This window comes from Mycena indigotica (assembly GCF_014461135.1).
Source record: "Mycena indigotica strain 171206Taipei chromosome Unknown Mind.scaff0002, whole genome shotgun sequence".
NCBI lineage: Eukaryota > Fungi > Basidiomycota > Agaricomycetes > Agaricales > Mycenaceae > Mycena > Mycena indigotica.
Window position 1 is genome coordinate 5,026,018 of NW_023503001.1, and position 17,365 is coordinate 5,043,382.

The 17,365-nt window shown below is 49.8% G+C and overlaps 5 protein-coding genes across 5 annotated transcripts; 1 reads left to right on the plus strand and 4 right to left on the minus strand.

Moving 5' to 3' along the window:
- Nucleotides 1-87: 87 nt before the first annotated feature.
- On the minus strand, nucleotides 88-1,422 carry MIND_00267400 (AAA-ATPase-like domain-containing protein; the record flags this gene model as incomplete). The annotated part of the gene is made up of 3 exons (XM_037359548.1): nucleotides 1,258-1,422; nucleotides 745-1,206; nucleotides 88-696 (listed from the first exon to the last, which is right to left on the minus strand). The coding sequence occupies exons 1-3, from the start codon at nucleotides 1,351-1,353 to the stop codon at nucleotides 88-90; spliced, it is 1,167 nt and encodes a 388-aa protein (XP_037224643.1). The 5' UTR covers nucleotides 1,354-1,422.
- A 248-nt stretch (nucleotides 1,423-1,670) lies between these two features.
- On the minus strand, nucleotides 1,671-4,442 carry MIND_00267500 (uncharacterized protein; the record flags this gene model as incomplete). The annotated part of the gene is made up of 7 exons (XM_037359549.1): nucleotides 4,212-4,442; nucleotides 3,704-4,165; nucleotides 3,069-3,646; nucleotides 2,731-2,749; nucleotides 2,307-2,677; nucleotides 2,217-2,265; nucleotides 1,671-2,171 (listed from the first exon to the last, which is right to left on the minus strand). Exons 1-7 carry the CDS (start codon nucleotides 4,425-4,427, stop codon nucleotides 1,671-1,673), a joined length of 2,196 nt encoding a protein of 731 aa, XP_037224644.1. The 5' UTR covers nucleotides 4,428-4,442.
- A 274-nt stretch (nucleotides 4,443-4,716) lies between these two features.
- Nucleotides 4,717-8,049, plus strand: MIND_00267600 (uncharacterized protein; the record flags this gene model as incomplete). The annotated part of the gene is made up of 5 exons (XM_037359550.1): nucleotides 4,717-5,586; nucleotides 5,646-5,673; nucleotides 5,718-6,148; nucleotides 6,201-7,037; nucleotides 7,093-8,049. 5 exons carry the CDS (start codon nucleotides 4,717-4,719, stop codon nucleotides 8,047-8,049), a joined length of 3,123 nt encoding a protein of 1,040 aa, XP_037224645.1.
- Nucleotides 8,050-12,804: 4,755 nt separating this feature from the next.
- On the minus strand, nucleotides 12,805-14,627 carry MIND_00267700 (uncharacterized protein; the record flags this gene model as incomplete). The annotated part of the gene is made up of 6 exons (XM_037359551.1): nucleotides 12,805-13,004; nucleotides 13,054-13,105; nucleotides 13,156-13,498; nucleotides 13,548-13,631; nucleotides 13,683-14,564; nucleotides 14,611-14,627. The coding sequence occupies 6 exons, from the start codon at nucleotides 14,625-14,627 to the stop codon at nucleotides 12,805-12,807; spliced, it is 1,578 nt and encodes a 525-aa protein (XP_037224646.1).
- Nucleotides 14,628-15,126: 499 nt separating this feature from the next.
- MIND_00267800 (Methyltransferase ausD) lies at nucleotides 15,127-16,223 on the minus strand (the record flags this gene model as incomplete). Its single annotated transcript, XM_037359552.1, has 4 exons — nucleotides 15,127-15,668; nucleotides 15,716-15,936; nucleotides 15,998-16,038; nucleotides 16,089-16,223. 4 exons carry the CDS (start codon nucleotides 16,221-16,223, stop codon nucleotides 15,127-15,129), a joined length of 939 nt encoding a protein of 312 aa, XP_037224647.1.
- Nucleotides 16,224-17,365: the final 1,142 nt, after the last annotated feature.

Genomic DNA, 17,365 nt, shown 5'->3' on the forward strand with positions numbered 1-17,365 from the left:
ATTCCGCTTTCAAGTTGATTCAACTTCAGTAAAATCAAGTACATCAAGTGTCAGCAAGGACTACTAGTACATAGCTAGGTGTTAGTACTAGAGAGATCCGTGGTCACTGGCCAAACCGTATTTGAGAGCAAAGACTTTCATCACAAACTGCGCTGGATAGGTACCCTCATGCTCCCGAGAACGATCCAATTCTGCCAACGGATCTACCTCACTCGCCAACCAACCTCCGTCTTCGTCGAGTGGCGGGCATTGATGTGTCCGAGGCAAAATATCGGCGAACACAGAAGTCGTGCCATGCTTGTCCATCATTTTGAGTATATGCGTGGAATCACAGGGTTTGAGGTGGCCAAATGCTTCGTCGAGAGCGTTGACCTCTTGTCGTGATATACCAATGGCCGTTTGGAAAACAGGGTCATGAGTCAGGTCGAGGGTATAAGGGAGATCAAGAGGTTGGAGGCCAGGTTTGCGCCGTTTGATCAAGGATAATGGAGGCCGGCCCATACAGCTATATACCGAGCCATCGTCCCAGCTGGAGAGGAGGAGTAGAGAGCCTATTAGCTCAGTCTTGACTTCACATTGTAGTCGGTTCAGGAAGGGATTCAAGACTTCATAACCGTCTGGATAGTTGGTCGTTGGGCTGTCGAAATTCCTGATAATGACAAGCAGTGGTCCGGAAAAGAGAAGCTGAAGAGCATACTACAGAGGTGATCAGGATGGACGCATTGAAAACAAAAAGTGACGCACTGCGAGTGACGAAATAAATTCTTCTGGTTCATCCTTCGAGACCTCATGGATGCCTGGTAAGGCAACGCGCTTTTCAAGCCGATAACGATAAAGCATCTCTTGACACTTCTTCTCAAGATATACTTGGAATTCAGTCCGAAAATCTTCCCTCGCAGGGAGGCGACTGAAGTCCAAGTCCAAAACAAAAAAGTCGTGGAGGTGGTGGTTCCACGGTATTGAGTCCAGCTCTTCCCCGAGTAAGACTTTGAATGGGTCATCGCGTAGATTATAATCCTGGTCGAATGCAGCTGAAACCATAGACGCGAATAAGTCGAGCCCCCATCCCGGTGGACGACGTATCAACAGGGCATGGCGGCAGTCGAGTAACCGGGCGAGTTGTGTCAGGTCGTGGAGTTTAAAGACGTGCGGAACACCAGTCGCATTCACAATATCATCGAACTCTTCTTGAGACCGTGGCAGTCGCTGGGTGAGCTCGTTAACAAACATGATGTATAACAAAGGATGGAAATGTACTTGAATGGTCCCTCCCTTGGAGAAAATTGACCCACAAATTTGGCTGACATGTTCGCGTTTGGCAGGAGAGGAGGCGGGACTGTCAGTCGCTTCCATCTGAGGACTTTGAAGGTGATTATGGTCGACCAAGCGCCAAACAGAGGAAAGACAATGAAGTGGTTGACATGGGGGCAAGAGGACATTGTGATTACGTCATCATGATCCATTCGTTTGGTCGACCTTCACAAACTGAAACCAATCTCTGACGATGCATGAAGTTTCGCAAGTACATAACGGAAACAGATCCAAAGCAACAAAATAACACAAGAGTAGGTCACAGCATCAACTTCCGCGACGAGGGAATCCGTACTTGCGTGCAAGGGCCGTCATAACGACCCTTGCAGAATACAAGCCAACATATCCTCCCGTATGGTCTAGGGTTTCGAACGGATCCTCATCCTCCCATATTCGATCAGGACGGGGGGGCATTTATGCCTCATGGAAAGATGGTCGCTGAACACTGACAGCCACCCTGCCCTCTGAGAGACGATTTCCATCAGCGGTGTCGACTCCTTGTGAGGAATATGTTTGAACACATTGTCGAGCGACTCTATTTCACGCCGAGTGAACCCAGCGACCGCATGAAATGCCGGATTGTGGGTAATATCGAGCGTTCTTGGTAGGTTGAGAGGGGGGTAGGAGGGGTATTTTGGCATCGCCGTAAAAGCACCTCGCCCTTGGCACGGATAGACTGTGCCATCGTTCCAAGTCGACACGAGGAGGAGACCACCAATGGCATTGTTCCGCACTTCACGCTCCAGCTCGTTCAGGAAGGGATTCAGAACCTGACGACCGTCGATGTAGTCGTTGATGGGCGAGTCGAAATTCTTGATGATAACGAAGAGTGGGTCTTGCGAGACTTCCTGGATGCAAAGCTGCTAATATGAGTATAAAAACGCCGGCAATGTACTTTTACGCACCGCGAGTAGTGTGAGGAAGCCAAAAGGCTTGTCGGAAGATATGATATGTCTTTGGTGCTTGGCGCGATAAAGTCCTTGTCGAGATTATACCTCGCGACCATTGCTTTGCACTGTGTGGCCAAGTAACGATGCAGCTCCATGCGAAAGTCGGATTGGCAGGGAATTCGCTCGAAGTCCAGATGCAGAATAAAGTAGTGATGAAGGCCATTGCGAGGCACCGAGGGCTCAGATGGGAGGAGTATTTCGAAGGGATCGTCGTCCTCATTGTAGTCTATATCAAGGTAGGCGGTCAGCATGGAAACAAAGAAGTTCAGGCCCCATCCTGGAGGCCGGCGAACAAGGAGTACATGATGGGAGTCCAACAGGCGAACGAACTGGGTGATAGGATGGGGGTTGAAAACGATTGGAACGCCAATTGCGTTCACAATGCTGTCGAAGTCTTCGTCAGGACAAGGTAAACGCTGCAAGAGGCGTAAGTTAGCTTTAGCTTAGTCGTGTGTATATCAAGAGTGACCTGAATGACTCCGTTGGTCCTTTGGAGAAGACTGAGCCACTAATATGCGTTAAACGTTGAGATTCGGGCCTTTCGAGTTCCTTCGTGGCAACGTGACTCATTGCCGGAGCTTCCGAGCTGGACGTTGTGGACGTAGCTGCCATCTGAGCCTGTGGCGACGCGATTGTGTATTATAGCGGGTGTGGGGTGATGGTGGCAGAAGTTTTACATCGTTCGAAAGGGACCCACAAGTCACACTAACATCTGGGTATGACAGCGCATTTACGATTGTTCACGATGGTAAGAGTAAACGAGTAAAATATCACGGATAGCGTCCATGGTTATTGGGAAGGCCATACTTGTGGGCAATCAATCTCAGCACGAGGTGTGCTCCATAAACTCCTTCAAGCCCGCCAGTGGTGTCCAGTGCTGCTAATGGGTCTTCTTCTTGGAAGAACGGGCTGTCGAGCGGGTGGCGTGGGCATTGATGCTTCCCTGCCACATTCAGACGATCCCCGAATGAAGAACGTCGGGCGTAACCGGCGTCCAACATATCGACTATACGCCGGGCATCATGCACCGCGAGGTGGCTGAAGGCGTCATCGAGGGAGTCGATCTCCTTGCGCGTAAAACCAACCGCGGTCTGGAACGCAAGGTGATGAGTCAGGTCGAGGGTACGGGGAAGATCGGGAGGTGGGAGGCTTGGCACTTTGCGGATCATGGACAACGCATTTCGACCCATGCAAGAGTATACCGTGCCATCATCGTAGGTGGATAGCAGCAGCAGCGACCCAACTATTCGAGACCTCACTTCTCCTTCTAGTGCGTTCAGGAATGGATTCAGAACCGCCCGACCCTCCCCATAGTTGATTATTGGGCTGTCAAAGTTTCTGATAATCACCAACAGTGGAGCCCTCGATACACGTAGGAGGCACATCTAGAGATTCAGAGTGTAGACATGAGAGCATGGAGGGAATTGAAGAGTAATACACACCGCCAAGAGAATGATGAACCTTTCTGGCTCATCTTTCGAGACTTTGTAGAGGCTAGGCGGAGCCATACGCTTTTCGAGACGGTAACGGGTGATGAACTCCCAACACTGCGTCTCGAGATATGCGTGGAGATTGGTACGGATGTCCGCCTCATCAGGAAGGTCCCTGAAGTCCATGTCCAACACAAAGAAGCTATGGTGGCCATCGTCCCGTCCTGAGGTCAAGCCCTGCTGTCCAATCAAGACTTCAAAGGGATCGTCCTTATGATCATAGTCTCTATCGAATGTGGCGGATACCATCGACGCGAAGAAGTCAATTCCCCATCCCGGTGGTCGACGAAACACAAGAGCATGATGAGAGCTAAGTAAACACGCAAGTTGCGTAAGAACATGGCGTTTGAAGACGAGTGGAGCCCCTTTGGAATTGACTATGTCGTCGAAATCCTCATGTGGATTAGGCAAACGCTAGGTCCTAGGTCAGTGGCCGTTGATTTGGCTACGAATGACGCACTTGACAGGTCGCTCCTCTGGTATACACTGTGCCACAAATGTGGGCTAGGCAGTTGGAATCGGGGACTTGCTGGGCCGATGGAACGGATGGACTCGTGGGCGAGTCTTGAGAGTTGGAAACATATTCACTTCCATCCGATGATCCGTCCGAGCTTGGTGTCTCCTTGCAGCTCGGCGGAATGGCGAGTGAAAACTGGTCGATAGCAAACGTCTTCATGGATGAGAGGAAAGTGGGTGTGGCACACGTGATGTTTTCTTCATTCCCCATATGGTCATGCCAATCTTTCTTCGCTTCGATTGATCTTACTTTCTTTCCACCATGACTGAGGTGGCCAACGACGTCTACCGCATTTATGTCTCAGGTGCTGATGAATCCTGCTGCCTTTGGTCCCCCACAAATCCCCAAGTTTCAACTATATTGGCATCCGAAGGTCGACTTGGAACTCTAGAAAATAAACGCGCCAACACCACAAAAGTTTCTCATCGCTCTGCACGCCCTCCACACCATGCTCGGCTGCACGGAAGATTGCACAACCTTCTTGGAATCGACTCTATCTTCAGCTCAATACTACTCGCCCAAAACCCCAACCGATCCCTACATGACAGCACCAACCTCACCATCCGCGAAGAACCCACTGAATCTGGAAGCCCGTCATGAAAATTCCATCGGCAGAGATGAAGAAATACGTGTGCCTCCTTCGCCATTGAATACTACTGAAGATCATCATATCGTGCATTTACTCGTGGTCATCGACGAATTTCCGCACAGTACTCAACCAGAGAGCACCAGAAGCGGGGAACCTGCACCGCTCACCGTTTCTGATGATGTCAATCCACAAATCATGAATCCCCGACGCTTTTTCTTTGCCTATGTGCGTGGGCAGACACTGCCACCTGATTGTTCTCTCGTCAAATCCCAAGATATCATTGCACTGGCAACAGACTGGGGTACGAAAGACGACGAGGCGGTGGTAACACCGGAAGTCCTGTATCAACTCGTCGCTGCGAATCATAGACTGAATTGTCGCGGAATATGCGTCGCATTACTGGACAGCTCGAAGACCATGTATTCCGCCATGTTGTACTCGCCACGCCGTTTGGATGATGCCAGCATGATATCCAGAGGCCTTGATGGTAGTAGACTTCTGAGTCGCACCTCCAATGAGATCAGCCTTTGGGATCCCATTTTTCTCGAACCGCAGCTGCTGGACCGTACCAAGGACGGCGAGAATATCGTGCATTTACTGATTGATCTGCCACCTCCAGCCGTTCAACCTCTCAAGAGGCCTGCGGAGCATCAATACCAAAGCACTACGTCCGTTGGAGAGCGAACAGCAAAGCGACGTCGTTCGAAGTCGGTCGAGGGTGTGGAAGATGTAGCACTTGGATTCGACAAACATCCCAGTCTCGAGGCAGTGGGTGACCTACAATCTAGGGTATGGCGGGTGAAAGATGCTCGAGCGGTCAGTCTCCAAGTGCTCCGGCGTAGTTCATCTAACACCGTCAGTGCAGGCACATCACAAGGAATTTATGGCAAAGGGCGACGCTAGCCTGTTGGACACTGTTTTCAACGACCTGACTTCAGCAGCACAAGATCTTCGAGCGGCCGCTTTCAATGAGTTTGATGGTTCAACAAGAGCCTATATCGACCATCCTGCTTGTGCAGAAGTCGCGTCGTACGTCGTCAGCGCGATTACTGTGGTATCCGACCCTTCGATTGGAGATGAAACCGCATGGAACGCCGATTTCGGATACTCTAACACAAAGCGACCTGAAACGATGTTCACACTATTGCTCGATATCGATGAGGTTGGACGTTTGGGAAGTGGCTACCCACTCAATGTTATGGCTTCATTTTGGCTCGCATACAAGCTCCAAACGGGGGAACAGTATGAGATAACCGCAAATATGGCAGCTGAATTTCTCGATTCGATCCTTGTGCGCTCAATTCGTTTTTTTTTACCAACATTTTTCAATAATCTGACGACAGACGACCATGGACAAGAACGGACATACCTTATTTTTTGCTGTCATCCTGCACCCTGCAGCTTTTCAGGGGAGAGCCCATGTTTTCGAGCTAGGGGAGCGACGCTATCATGACCTAGCCCAGGTATTGGAAAGGCACCAAAAACATGTCGTTTTGAGCGTGGCGCCGTTTCCCGCCGCAAATTTTCTCGCTTACGAGGGTGTATTCGCTCATCGACCAACTAACCTCCTCTACCACCCCAAGATTATGCGACACTGGGGCTTCGACCAAAATCAGGTCAACATTCTCCTAAAGGAATACGCTCAAGGTGCAACAGCGGAAATTCAAAGAAAGGCGAGGGAAACCCTGGAACAGCGATGCCGCGTCACGTACGGCGTGGATGATACGACAAGTACGCGGACAAGACCATCCTTTTATCCCTATGGACGAGTGATAGAGGTACTGCAAGCTTTGGAAACTGGCTTGGAGCCTACAATCCAGCAAACCCTTGCCGATCTCAAATGCTTCCCCACTATTAACAAGTGGCAATGGGACAGTGTCTCCGTGATTGCTCATGCTGCAGAGCGCGACGATCGCGCCTTACTCGCCACCTTGCTGTACCATAACAACGAGGTTTTGCCAAACAACAAATTTACCTCCCTGCCGTTCCTCGCGTTTGATGCTAACGCTGGTCAAATCGTCAAAAGTTGTCTCTTTTTCCTGCCCTCTGACCCAGTTCCAATTATCCCGCCCCTCCTGCTTTTCCGATTCATGAGAGCGATGGGCATTATTGATCTCTTCTTCTCGGAGAGCAGTCGGAAAGTAGTCATACGGTTTGTGAATACACATATGCAGCAAGAAGTATGTATTCCGCTCTCGTATTTTCTTCTGATACTGAGAACTTGTTGTTTGTTAGGCTAGGAACTCGGTGGTATTCAAGTATGATCGGGATGGCTACATGCATTCCATTCACGACATCGAAAATGGAGCCAAACAGGGGGTGACGGTTGCCTCATGGGTCAAGGCATGCCTTCAAAGGCACTTGGCAACACTCGACATAACGGAAATCGTCGAGTTCTACGAGCGGTCTATTCAACAGACAGTGATGAAAGACATTGTCGGATATGATCCCAAAGTCGCGCCACCTGGCTTTGTGGCTCCGATCCAAGAAGTCAGGTTCTGGTACTCCTCGGACCCGCCTGAACACGTTGAGCCGTGGCGCATAGACGGGCTCTCATTTCCGGACACGCGCTTCATTAGCTTCTCTCACGAGCGGGCCTCATACACACTCCATCTGTTCGAGTTCAAGATCGCTCGCCTTCGACAGCTATACGAAGGTACCTACGGGATCGAAGTATTCAAAGGAAAGAAAGACACCGAGATCAACCAGATACTCAAGGAATTCGATACTTTCCTCCTCAATAACGAGACCCATATTGTCAAGTGGGTCAACGATACGCTGCAATATGCCAGATCACTAGCTGGGAAGAGGCTGAGGGACAAAATCAAGGAGATGGATCATACGGAATGGGACGGAAAGAGCAACGTCAAACCAGGCCAACAGCTGAAATTCAGCGATCTCCACATTCACTATCGTGTCGAAGAAAAATCCAACGCACGCTTCCGCAGGTCAGTTGAAAGCCTCATTTACAGGCTTGCGGAGCAATGCTGGGAGTACCCAAGAGCCATGTCTAAAGGGACGAACGGGAGCAAAGATCGACTGGAACGCAGAGACGTAGAAACAGGCCAAAAAGGTCATGAAATACGTGCAATTGCTGTATTTTCGCTCGGAAGTGTCGTTATTACACGCGGATTCAACCCAGTTCAGACAGAATACACATTCCATTCTGTAGCACCAGTATTTCCCGAATAATATTGCCTCATGGGAAGATGGTCGCTGAACACTGATAGCCACCCTGCCCTCTCAGAAATGATTTCAATCAGCGGTGTCGACTCCTTGTGAGGAATATGTGTGAACGCATTGTCGAGCGAGTCTATTTCACGCCGAGTGAACCAGCGACCGCATGAAATGCCGGATTGTGGGTAATATCCAGAGTTCTTGGTAGGTTGAGAGGGGGGTAGGAGGGGTAAGTATTTTGGCATCGCCGTAAAAGCCCCTCGCCCTTGGCACGAATAGACTGTGCCATCGTTCCAAGTCGACATGAGGGATTCAGAACCTGACGACCGTCGATGTCGTCGTTGATGGGCGAGTCGAAATTCTTGATGATGACGAAGAGTGGGTCCTGCGAGACTTCCCTGGATGCAAAGCTGCTAATATGAGTATAAAAACGCCGGCAATGTACTTCTACGAACCGCAAGTAGTGTAATGTACCCAAAAGACTGCTCGGAAGGTATGTCCGTGGGTTCTGGAGGGAGAAAATGCTTATCAAGATCACATTTCAAGATCATTTATTTGCACCGTGCGGTCAGATAATCAGCCAGTTCCGTGCGAAAGTCGAATTCGCGGGGAATTTGCTTGAAGTCGAGCTCGAGAATAAAATACTTGTGGAGGGCAGTACCAAGGGTTTCCTCCTGCGAAATCGGTTAGAACGAGGAGAGACTGGCAGCTGGGAACCCGTCGCTCGCCGTTGCCGCCATTACTTGACGCTGGTTGAGATCCCGGAACACAGGAAGTCTCTGACGCGCTTGCTTTTCACCAACCACAAACTCAGTGTGGAGATTTTGCGCTATGTCACTCGCTCTCGAGGTGTGGTTCCGCGCGAACAGCGACTTTGTCGTTTGTGCGGAGAGTTCGTGGAGGACGAGGAGCATGTGCTGCTGGACTGCGAAGACGATCCAATTCTCCTGGAGTTGCGGTCACAATTCTTTATGGACTTATTCAGACTGGAGCCTAGCCTGCGGGATGCGCGTCGTGATTTGGGTGGGGTGGATTTCTTGCGCAAGGTGCTGGCGGCAAGATCAACTATTCGTCACTTCGCAAAATTCGTCCATGAGGCTTTGTCAAGGGTGGACTGTGTTCCAATGTACGTACCAGACGGCTTGCACGCTAATGGCAGCTTATAGTGTAGAAAGTTTTTGTTTTCCCGTGTGCATTTCGGCGCTGCGAGGCGGATTTTACCGTTCACAACAGTAGTCGCGTGTACATAGCTCGTAGCATGTAGGTACGAGGGTCCGTCAAGGGCGTTATAAATCTATCTATCTTGTCTTGTCTTGTCTTGTCTCGTTCCGAGAAATTTTAGCTGCGAGGAGTGTCTCGAAGGCGATCTCGTGGCCGACAGCATGGAGATGAAAAGGTTCAGGCCCCATCCCGGAGAAGCGCATGATGAGAATCCAATAGGCGAGCGAGCTGGGCTATAGGATGAGGTTTTGATACAAGCGGGACGCCGGCCGCGTTCACAACGTCATCAAAGTCTTCGTCAGGACCAGGTAAACGCTTGAAGCGGCGTAAGTGAGCACTGGTCCGGTATCTTGTGGGTAACTGCTCACCTCAATTACTCCCCTGGAAAAGACTGAATCACTGACATGCGTCAAGTGTTGAGATTTACCAGTGAGGCCGAGTGTGGGGGTGGTGGTAGGAGTTTTATATCTGTCACAGTGATACATCACGATCACTTGACAGTGACGCAGCGCGATTTTAGGAACGGCGACTTGTAACTATGAGGGCTTCGAGCTCAGTAAAATGGAGTGTCTCAGCCGGCTCGGCACTGCCTTAGACTTGCATTTGTCTGACGTGTCAAGTTATGGCTTGGTAAGTACCATCGCCGGTCCATCGGCAGTGAGATAGTGTTCAATATCGAAAGAGCCAGTATCGGTTATCTGATTGTGACCTGATGCCTACTGCAAAGCTGAATGGTTCTGACTATAGTGAACCTCAACAGCGCCAGCACAGATGTCCAGCCAAGATTCTGTCACAACCAGTCAATGTGATGGTAGTTTTTAGCAACGGACTACTGACCCAAATCCAAATGAACCCAATGGCGCTTGTTCCAACCGAGTTGAGCCCCACCAAAGACCAGTTCATATACGCAGAGAGAAGGGAAGACACCGAAAGACCGACGCCGACGATCGAGACGAATCCTAGTGATCGCGCAAGCTTGGCTTTGAACTTGAAGAATTGTGTGTTGAAGGAGATAACCAAAGCAATGAGGTTGACCATCTGGGATGATTGAAGGTACAAAAGGGTATCAAGCTGCCCTGGGGTGACCAGGTCCACCATTTGGGAAACGGAACGCCTCTTGTGGATCACCACAACAAAAACCACTCTGTCAAGCAGTTACAATTCAAAGCGTCGCAAAATTTGAAGGGAGACCATACGTGGACAGAGCAGAATACACGCCATAACTCACTCCCAATGCTAAATACCTTGCATGACTGTTGTTTGAGGGCTTCGTTATTTCCCTCTGTGGCGCCCACCCGGCAGCCAACCCCAATGCGAGCATATTGACATTGGCGGCCACAAGCAGCATTGCAAATGGCGTAAAGATTGACTGGTGGACAATCGTGAGGACCGTGAAACACAGCATGATATAAACAGTTGAGGCGCAAATGTAGACCATCGCTTGTTTCCAACGCGTGGACGTTTGGCGTGCGAGTTGGATTACAGATGCATATTTGAGCAGGGGAGGGATCATGCGCTAAAAGATCGCTGGGGAATCGTGTCACGTGTTCGGCGGAAAGTTTGCCCATTGCAAGTGGTACGAGACCATGTACATCTCTGCCTAGAGAGATAAATGAGGGCAGTTGGCTGAGCAGTCAGAAAGAACCCGTACCAATATAAGCACACGTATGGCCAAGATGGTCAACAAGGTGCTGAACCTCTGCATTGGTCATTCTGAACTTGAGGTAAGTTTGAATGCAATGATAGATTAACCTTACCCTGCGAAACCATTAGCGTCTCGAAGAAGCGTGTCAAGCGTTGGATAGTCGCCCATCATCTCATTCCGAAAAATCCTGGAATGAAACATCTTCTCGCCAAGGCCGACACTCCTCCCAACCCATTTCAACTTCATCATCGACAATTGATAGGATGCGACGAGCTTGAGCTTGATTCCTTGTGCGATGAGTTGGGCAACAGCTTCTTGTGACCCCACTTTCAGTGGGTTTACGAACGCAAGCACCCCAATGAGTTCGAACCCATTTCCACGAATATCCTCCCAATTCGTGTCTTTAGCCTCGACGTCGTCATATTGCTCTCCCAGCTCTTCGTACATGAGCCCTCTTGTGGTCATTCCCGCCATCGCGAATGCATCCACGTCTCGCTCCAGTTGTTCCTCCAATAATTCCGTCCGATTTCGCTCACATGCCTCAATAACATGTCCGACCAAACCTAGAGACAGCCGCTTCACTCTGCGTTCGCTCTTGGTGCGGAAAGTCAACTCCAAAAGACCACGCACGACATCGAGCGGGCGGAAATGAAGAATTTCGATATCCGGATGGCCAATCAAGGGAGCGCCGTAAGAGAAGTATTCTTCATGTTCAAGCGCAGAGTCGGAAGGTTTAGTGTTGATGTATCGAGTAAAAAGCTTGACTTCGTTGGTCGTGAACGGCCCATAAGTCGCGACATCACCGAGCACCGGTCGGGGCTCGATGAGGGCAGACGTGTTAATGACTAGGTGTGTTGCACTGGGAAGATCTCCCAAAGCATTGGTGTGCGTGGCATAAACTTCTTGGGCAACAAGTTCGTTTGCTGTTGAAGAGCGGATAATAGAGATCGAGGTGGGTATGGCAATTGGTGTGCTGCCAACCAGTAACGCAAGAAGAGTAGCGATTCCATGTTGGTGGGAGTAGCCGAACCGCACGTAGATTATAGTGGCCTCAATAACGGCGACGACGAGGACAAAACATAGTATGAGTGCAAATTTCCCATTGTTTGCGGGCTCGTCCAAGCGGAGCGCATCGACTATGCTTCTGGTCGCAAAAACAATGGCTTCACCAGTACCACCTGTGACTTGACTCTCACTGACGCAAAATTCAGTCTCAGTTGACAAAAGAATCATAACGCACAGTGAGCAAACGTCTCCGACCTGAGTCTGGTTGTAATGCTCTCCACTCAGACTGAACGACCGTCCACGAGCAGCCAAACGACAATCAGCAGGGACGAAAGACCCTTCCGTGAGCTCAATCACATCGCCCTGCACGAGTTCTGCAGCAGGAATGCCAACCCACACCCCATCTCTCTTCGTCTGGACCTGTTTGGCGGAAATGTCGAACCGAGCGCCGAGTTTAAGTTGTGAGAGGAGAGCGCGGTGTTCGACGGTAAGCCGGATTGTGGTGTTTGCGAGGACGAGTAGGGCTATACCCATGGAAGTAGGCCAGTTAGCTGGTGCTACTGCTAGAAGCACGACCGCCAGAATAGCATAAACAAGGCTTAGTGGCTCGAATAGAGGTCTGAGCTAGGTAATCCATGAGCTCCAAAGGTTTTGTTGGAGGGAGGAAACGCACTGGTGACCATTGTTGTCGTTGAATGGGATTTTGCCGACGCTGTGATTCTTTCGTGGTCAAACCATTTGGGCCAGATGCGAGCACTTCGTAAAGCTCTGAAAGAGGAATAGTCCTCAGGTCGCGCTCCATAGCTCGATTTCGTGGGAAGTGTTCATGGTCAGGAAACAACAGCCGTGGGTGTCAATGGTGATGCATGATGGCAAACACTCTAGTGTACAAGGTAGGATTACATTCTCAATGACCCCAATCCCAAGTCTGGTCCGTCGCCCGCATCGCCTTCAAATGGGTCTCGGTTGCTCCCAGTCCGAGACCGCAACAATTGAGCATACAGCTGTTTTATTTTCTGCAACTGAGCATCCAAAGCTGCCGTTTTGGCTGCCAACGCGAGGAATGTCGCGTTCTGAGCTTGCAGTGTGGCATGAATTGCTATAAAGACGTGTTAGTTGTTGTAAGAAGAAGAGGCAAAGAAGCCCACATTGCGGGGTTTGGGCCTGGCCAGCTGACGAGGAGAGCTTGCGTTCGATTTGCTTGACGATAATAGTCATAAGAATCACGCAAACAGTGATAATGGACGAACCTCGATGGTGGACTTGTACCATGCCAGCCGTTGGCGCATTTGCTCGGTTACGCGTGTAAAGAACTCTAGCGGGAAGCCAGCGTGGTCTTTGAGATAGGCCATATTCGCATGTGGATTTCTGTAGCCGTCGATTATACGCGTTGCGACAATGGTGTCCTCTACTGCGGTGTCTGTTTTGTTCCGCAGATCTCGCACAAAGGTGAAGTCGTTATGGATAGCTGTGGCCGTGTTGATGATTTCCGTATGAACCACACGAATCAAGTCGCGTCCTTTCGTCGCCTCTTCCCCCAATTTGCGTTCGTGCAAGCCTTTGCTAATCTGAATGCGGCTTTGGATATGTGTGCTGCGCGGTTGATTCAAAAAAATTAGATAAAAGTAAATCGATCACTGACTCGATCTCCTCAAAAGTCTTCTTGATGTTATCTGGAAGGTCGTTGAACTTGGTTGACTTTGTGAACGGAGGAGCGCCTTGTGATCTTGAAACTAAGTTGAGCAATAGTAGGCCATTCCAAAATGGGAACACATACGGCTGAGGTTGTGCGGGTTTCGCGCCAAACAACGTGTTGGAAGAACCTCCGAACAATGGGTTGGTAGTTGTCGATGCCGTGCCACCGAACAGCGGATTGGTCGTCGTCGAGGCTCCGCCAAATAAAGTAGAAGCCTGCTGCTGAGGTTGTTGTGTCGCACCACCTCCAAACAAAGTCGATCCAGCTGGTTTGGGAGCACCAAATGCTGAGGCACCAGCACCACCAAATAAACCTCCGGTTGCAGGTTGTTGGATCGTCTGAGATGCACCAAATAACCCTCCACCAGTTTGTTGCGTGTTATTTTGGGTGTTTCCAAACAAGCCTCCCCCCGTTTGAGTGTTTCCGAATAGTCCACCCGTCGCGGGTTGCTGAGCAGTTTGCGATTGACCAAAGAGGCCTGTTGCGGGCTGTTGCGCTTGAGATTGACCGAAGAGGCCGGTTGTAGCGGGTTGTTGCTGAGGTTGGCCAAACAGACCTGTCCCAGCCGCAGGTTGTTGGGTTTGCGTTTGACCGAACAATCCCCCTGTCGCTGGCTGTTGTTGTTGTTGTGTTTGACCAAAAAGTCCTCCAGTCGCAGGTTGTTGTTGTTGTGGCTGCCCAAACAATCCTCCAGTGGCTGGCTGCTGTTGTTGCTGTTGGCCAAACAGTCCTCCCGTTTGTGGCTGGGCCTGAGATTGGCCGAATAAGCCACCTTGCGGTTGTGTTTGCGCTGCTGGTTGCCCAAACACGCTCGGAGTTTGATTTTGTTGAGCTGGCTGGCCGAAAACCGAGTTCGTAGATTGCCCAAACGCGTTGCCTCCTCCAAAAGCGTTGGTGGCGGGCTGTTTCGGCGCGCCAAACACGCTAGACGTGGTGGTAGGCTTGATGTTGAAAGCAGCTGCACTAAAAAGATAGAGGTAAGAATTCAGACACAGGCAAGAACACGAACCTTGTCGCAAAAGCCATCGTTGTCTCTGATGTCACACCGTGACATCAGACTCATTGCGTGTGCCTCGATGGAAAGTTTCCAGATACGCGTACTTGATCCAATGGTGCGTCGATTTTTCTTTCTGTTTGAGTTTTCCAAAGGCCCTTGTTAGGTCTGATTTCTCTAACAATTCAATTCTGACATCTTAGATTGTCAGACCGCAACTACAAAGTATTCTTGCTCAAGCGCTCATGAGGTACTTCGCAGACGAAAGCAAAAACTTAAAGATATACTTTAACAGGTCTAATGCAGCCTCAGAAACTCATAGCTAACTCTCAACTGGAATCCAAGGCACTGGCTCGCAAGCAGCACGAAAACATTATAATCTATAAGCAGGAAGTCGGAAAGGTAATTATGGTGCAGCGTAAAGGCGGCAAGTTGCTGACGCTGGTGTTCGACAACCTTGAAAGACAAGATTCAATAGATCCAGTGTCATGTAGTTAAGACCGAAGCAGCGGAATTCATTTTTTGACTCTTTTACAGTCTCATGCAAGACCATTCGAGCACTCCAGCGTCGGCGACGTCCAATGGTGCCACCATATCTGCTGGATGACTTCCTGGATCGCCACGCTTCACCAATCTCGCGTCTACCTGTACACTCCCCGTTGGAAAAACCGACTGCCATAGTTCTACCCATGAACCCGGAGAGTGACAGAACATTTCGCCTGCCTGATCTCCCTGGCCGCGATATGGACGTGTTCTGGTACCCTGTTCTTCCCTGCTGGTATGAGCGCCCAGGATAAGTGACCCCGGCTGTGGGGACAAGAGCTTTGCTAGAATTTTCGCAAGTTCAAGCTGTTTGTGCTCGGAAAACAGATGGAAGAAATACGATGCATGGATAACTGAGAGCTGACCCGCTAATGGAGTAAGTGAGGTGATTGTGTCGAGCTTGAGTGGACTTTCTAACGGGGATGTAGTTGCTTGCATGAACCCTGGATCGAAAATGTCGCCTTCAAGGAACTTGATTGGCAGTGTTTCTGGTGTGGTTTGAAATAGTTCATGACCATAATTCCAGAACTCTACCAATTATAGGTCACTCACGGTCAAATAGACAGGTGCAACCCACCCTTGTGTAAGTCACTTGCAATGAGTTGTTCGATTGGGAAACCATCTGTTGCAAGTTTACGCACATCTGTGCCAACTATAACATGGTGAGCGCTCGCTAGCATTCGAGTCTTGTTCAAACGAAACGCACAGCAACAGCCCAAGTCAAGACAGAGTGCGGTTGGCCGTTCACGAAGGAGATTCAAAACCTTGACATAGGCCGGAAGTCGAGATATTCGCAATCTAGTCAATGCTCAGCTTACACATTGCGTTTCAAATAGTTCATGTCCCAATGACTAATAACCTGACGAAAGAAAACAGACGGATACAAGGGTATCCATAGATCTTCAAGCAGGAGTGAGATGATGGCAATGCATCTGTGACAGGGAGAGAACCTCATAAGCCTTTGTCTGCACGGCTAAGACATGCTCTTTCAGTTTGGCTGGATCGGATATTCCAGTCTGTTCCCGGAGAAACTTGAGCTCCACATCGTCAATCTGGGAAGGTCTCAGAGAGAGAGTTGTTGACATGATATTGTCAGCATCACTTGGAGCAAGTCCCATATACTGGAATCGAGTGGGGGGAAGTAAGATATCTGGTGGGAGCCTGAGGACATGTCTCGGATTGCGAACCGTAAGTTCCTGTCGCACTTATATACCCGGGAAGCCGAAACTTCTAGCTTAGTTGCATTTCTCATGCTATAGTTAGAAAATGCATAGCTGAACAAATGTGTCATCGGTGATCGAAAACAAACAGCGACGTGAGTAGTAGGCCATTGACAGACTGAGTGCCGATAACCATGAAGAGCTCGTACAACAGCGCTAGAGACGCGTAAACTTATAAGGGAAGCCGCTTTAGTTGCATGATATCGTTTTTTATATTCTACAGCAGTATCTCCGTCTACTGCCATCCTCTCCTCCTCGTTTGCTCACACTTCACTCTCGTCAAATGGCGGAAGTGATGTAATTCAAGACTCCAAGGTGTGTTGGCAATTGTCTGCAGCAGTACCATTTCGTCCATCCCAATCAACTCCGCCAACTCTGCGTCGAACGAAATTCGGACCAAGGAATTACCTGGTAGGTCAGAATGTTCAGCGACCAATGGCTGTCGAGACTACGCCACTTCCATCACTTAAAACGGGTTGCAACCTCGTTCACCAGCTGTCTCCTTGCCTTTTGCGATGATCATGAGTTATTGGACTGTTCTTCGACAGTTTCATTGACCGGAGCTTTGCGAGTTGTTCGCCAGTTCCATCCTCTTGCACTCCGCGTATCTGTGCATGCCAATGCAGCCCAAGAGGTATACCGTAAATGGATTTCGCGGGCCTAAATTTGGCCAGCTGACGAGGGAAGCTTGCGTTCAATTGACTTGACTGATATAGTCAAAAGAATCACCCATACGGTGATAGCGGACGAACCTTGGATACTATGTACCATGCCGGCCATTGGCGCATTTGTTCAGTTACCATAGCCTTTAAGATAAGCCGCATTAACATGCGGATTCCTAAATCCGTCGATTATCCGCGTGATGATGATCCCGTATGGACACTCCGAGAGAGTCGCGCTCTTCATCGCTTCTTCTCCAGTTTGCATTGGCGTAGATCTTCCCAAACGGGCGTTTAACTTGATAGACTTCGCAGCGGGAGCAGCGCCCGATGATCTTGAACCCAGGT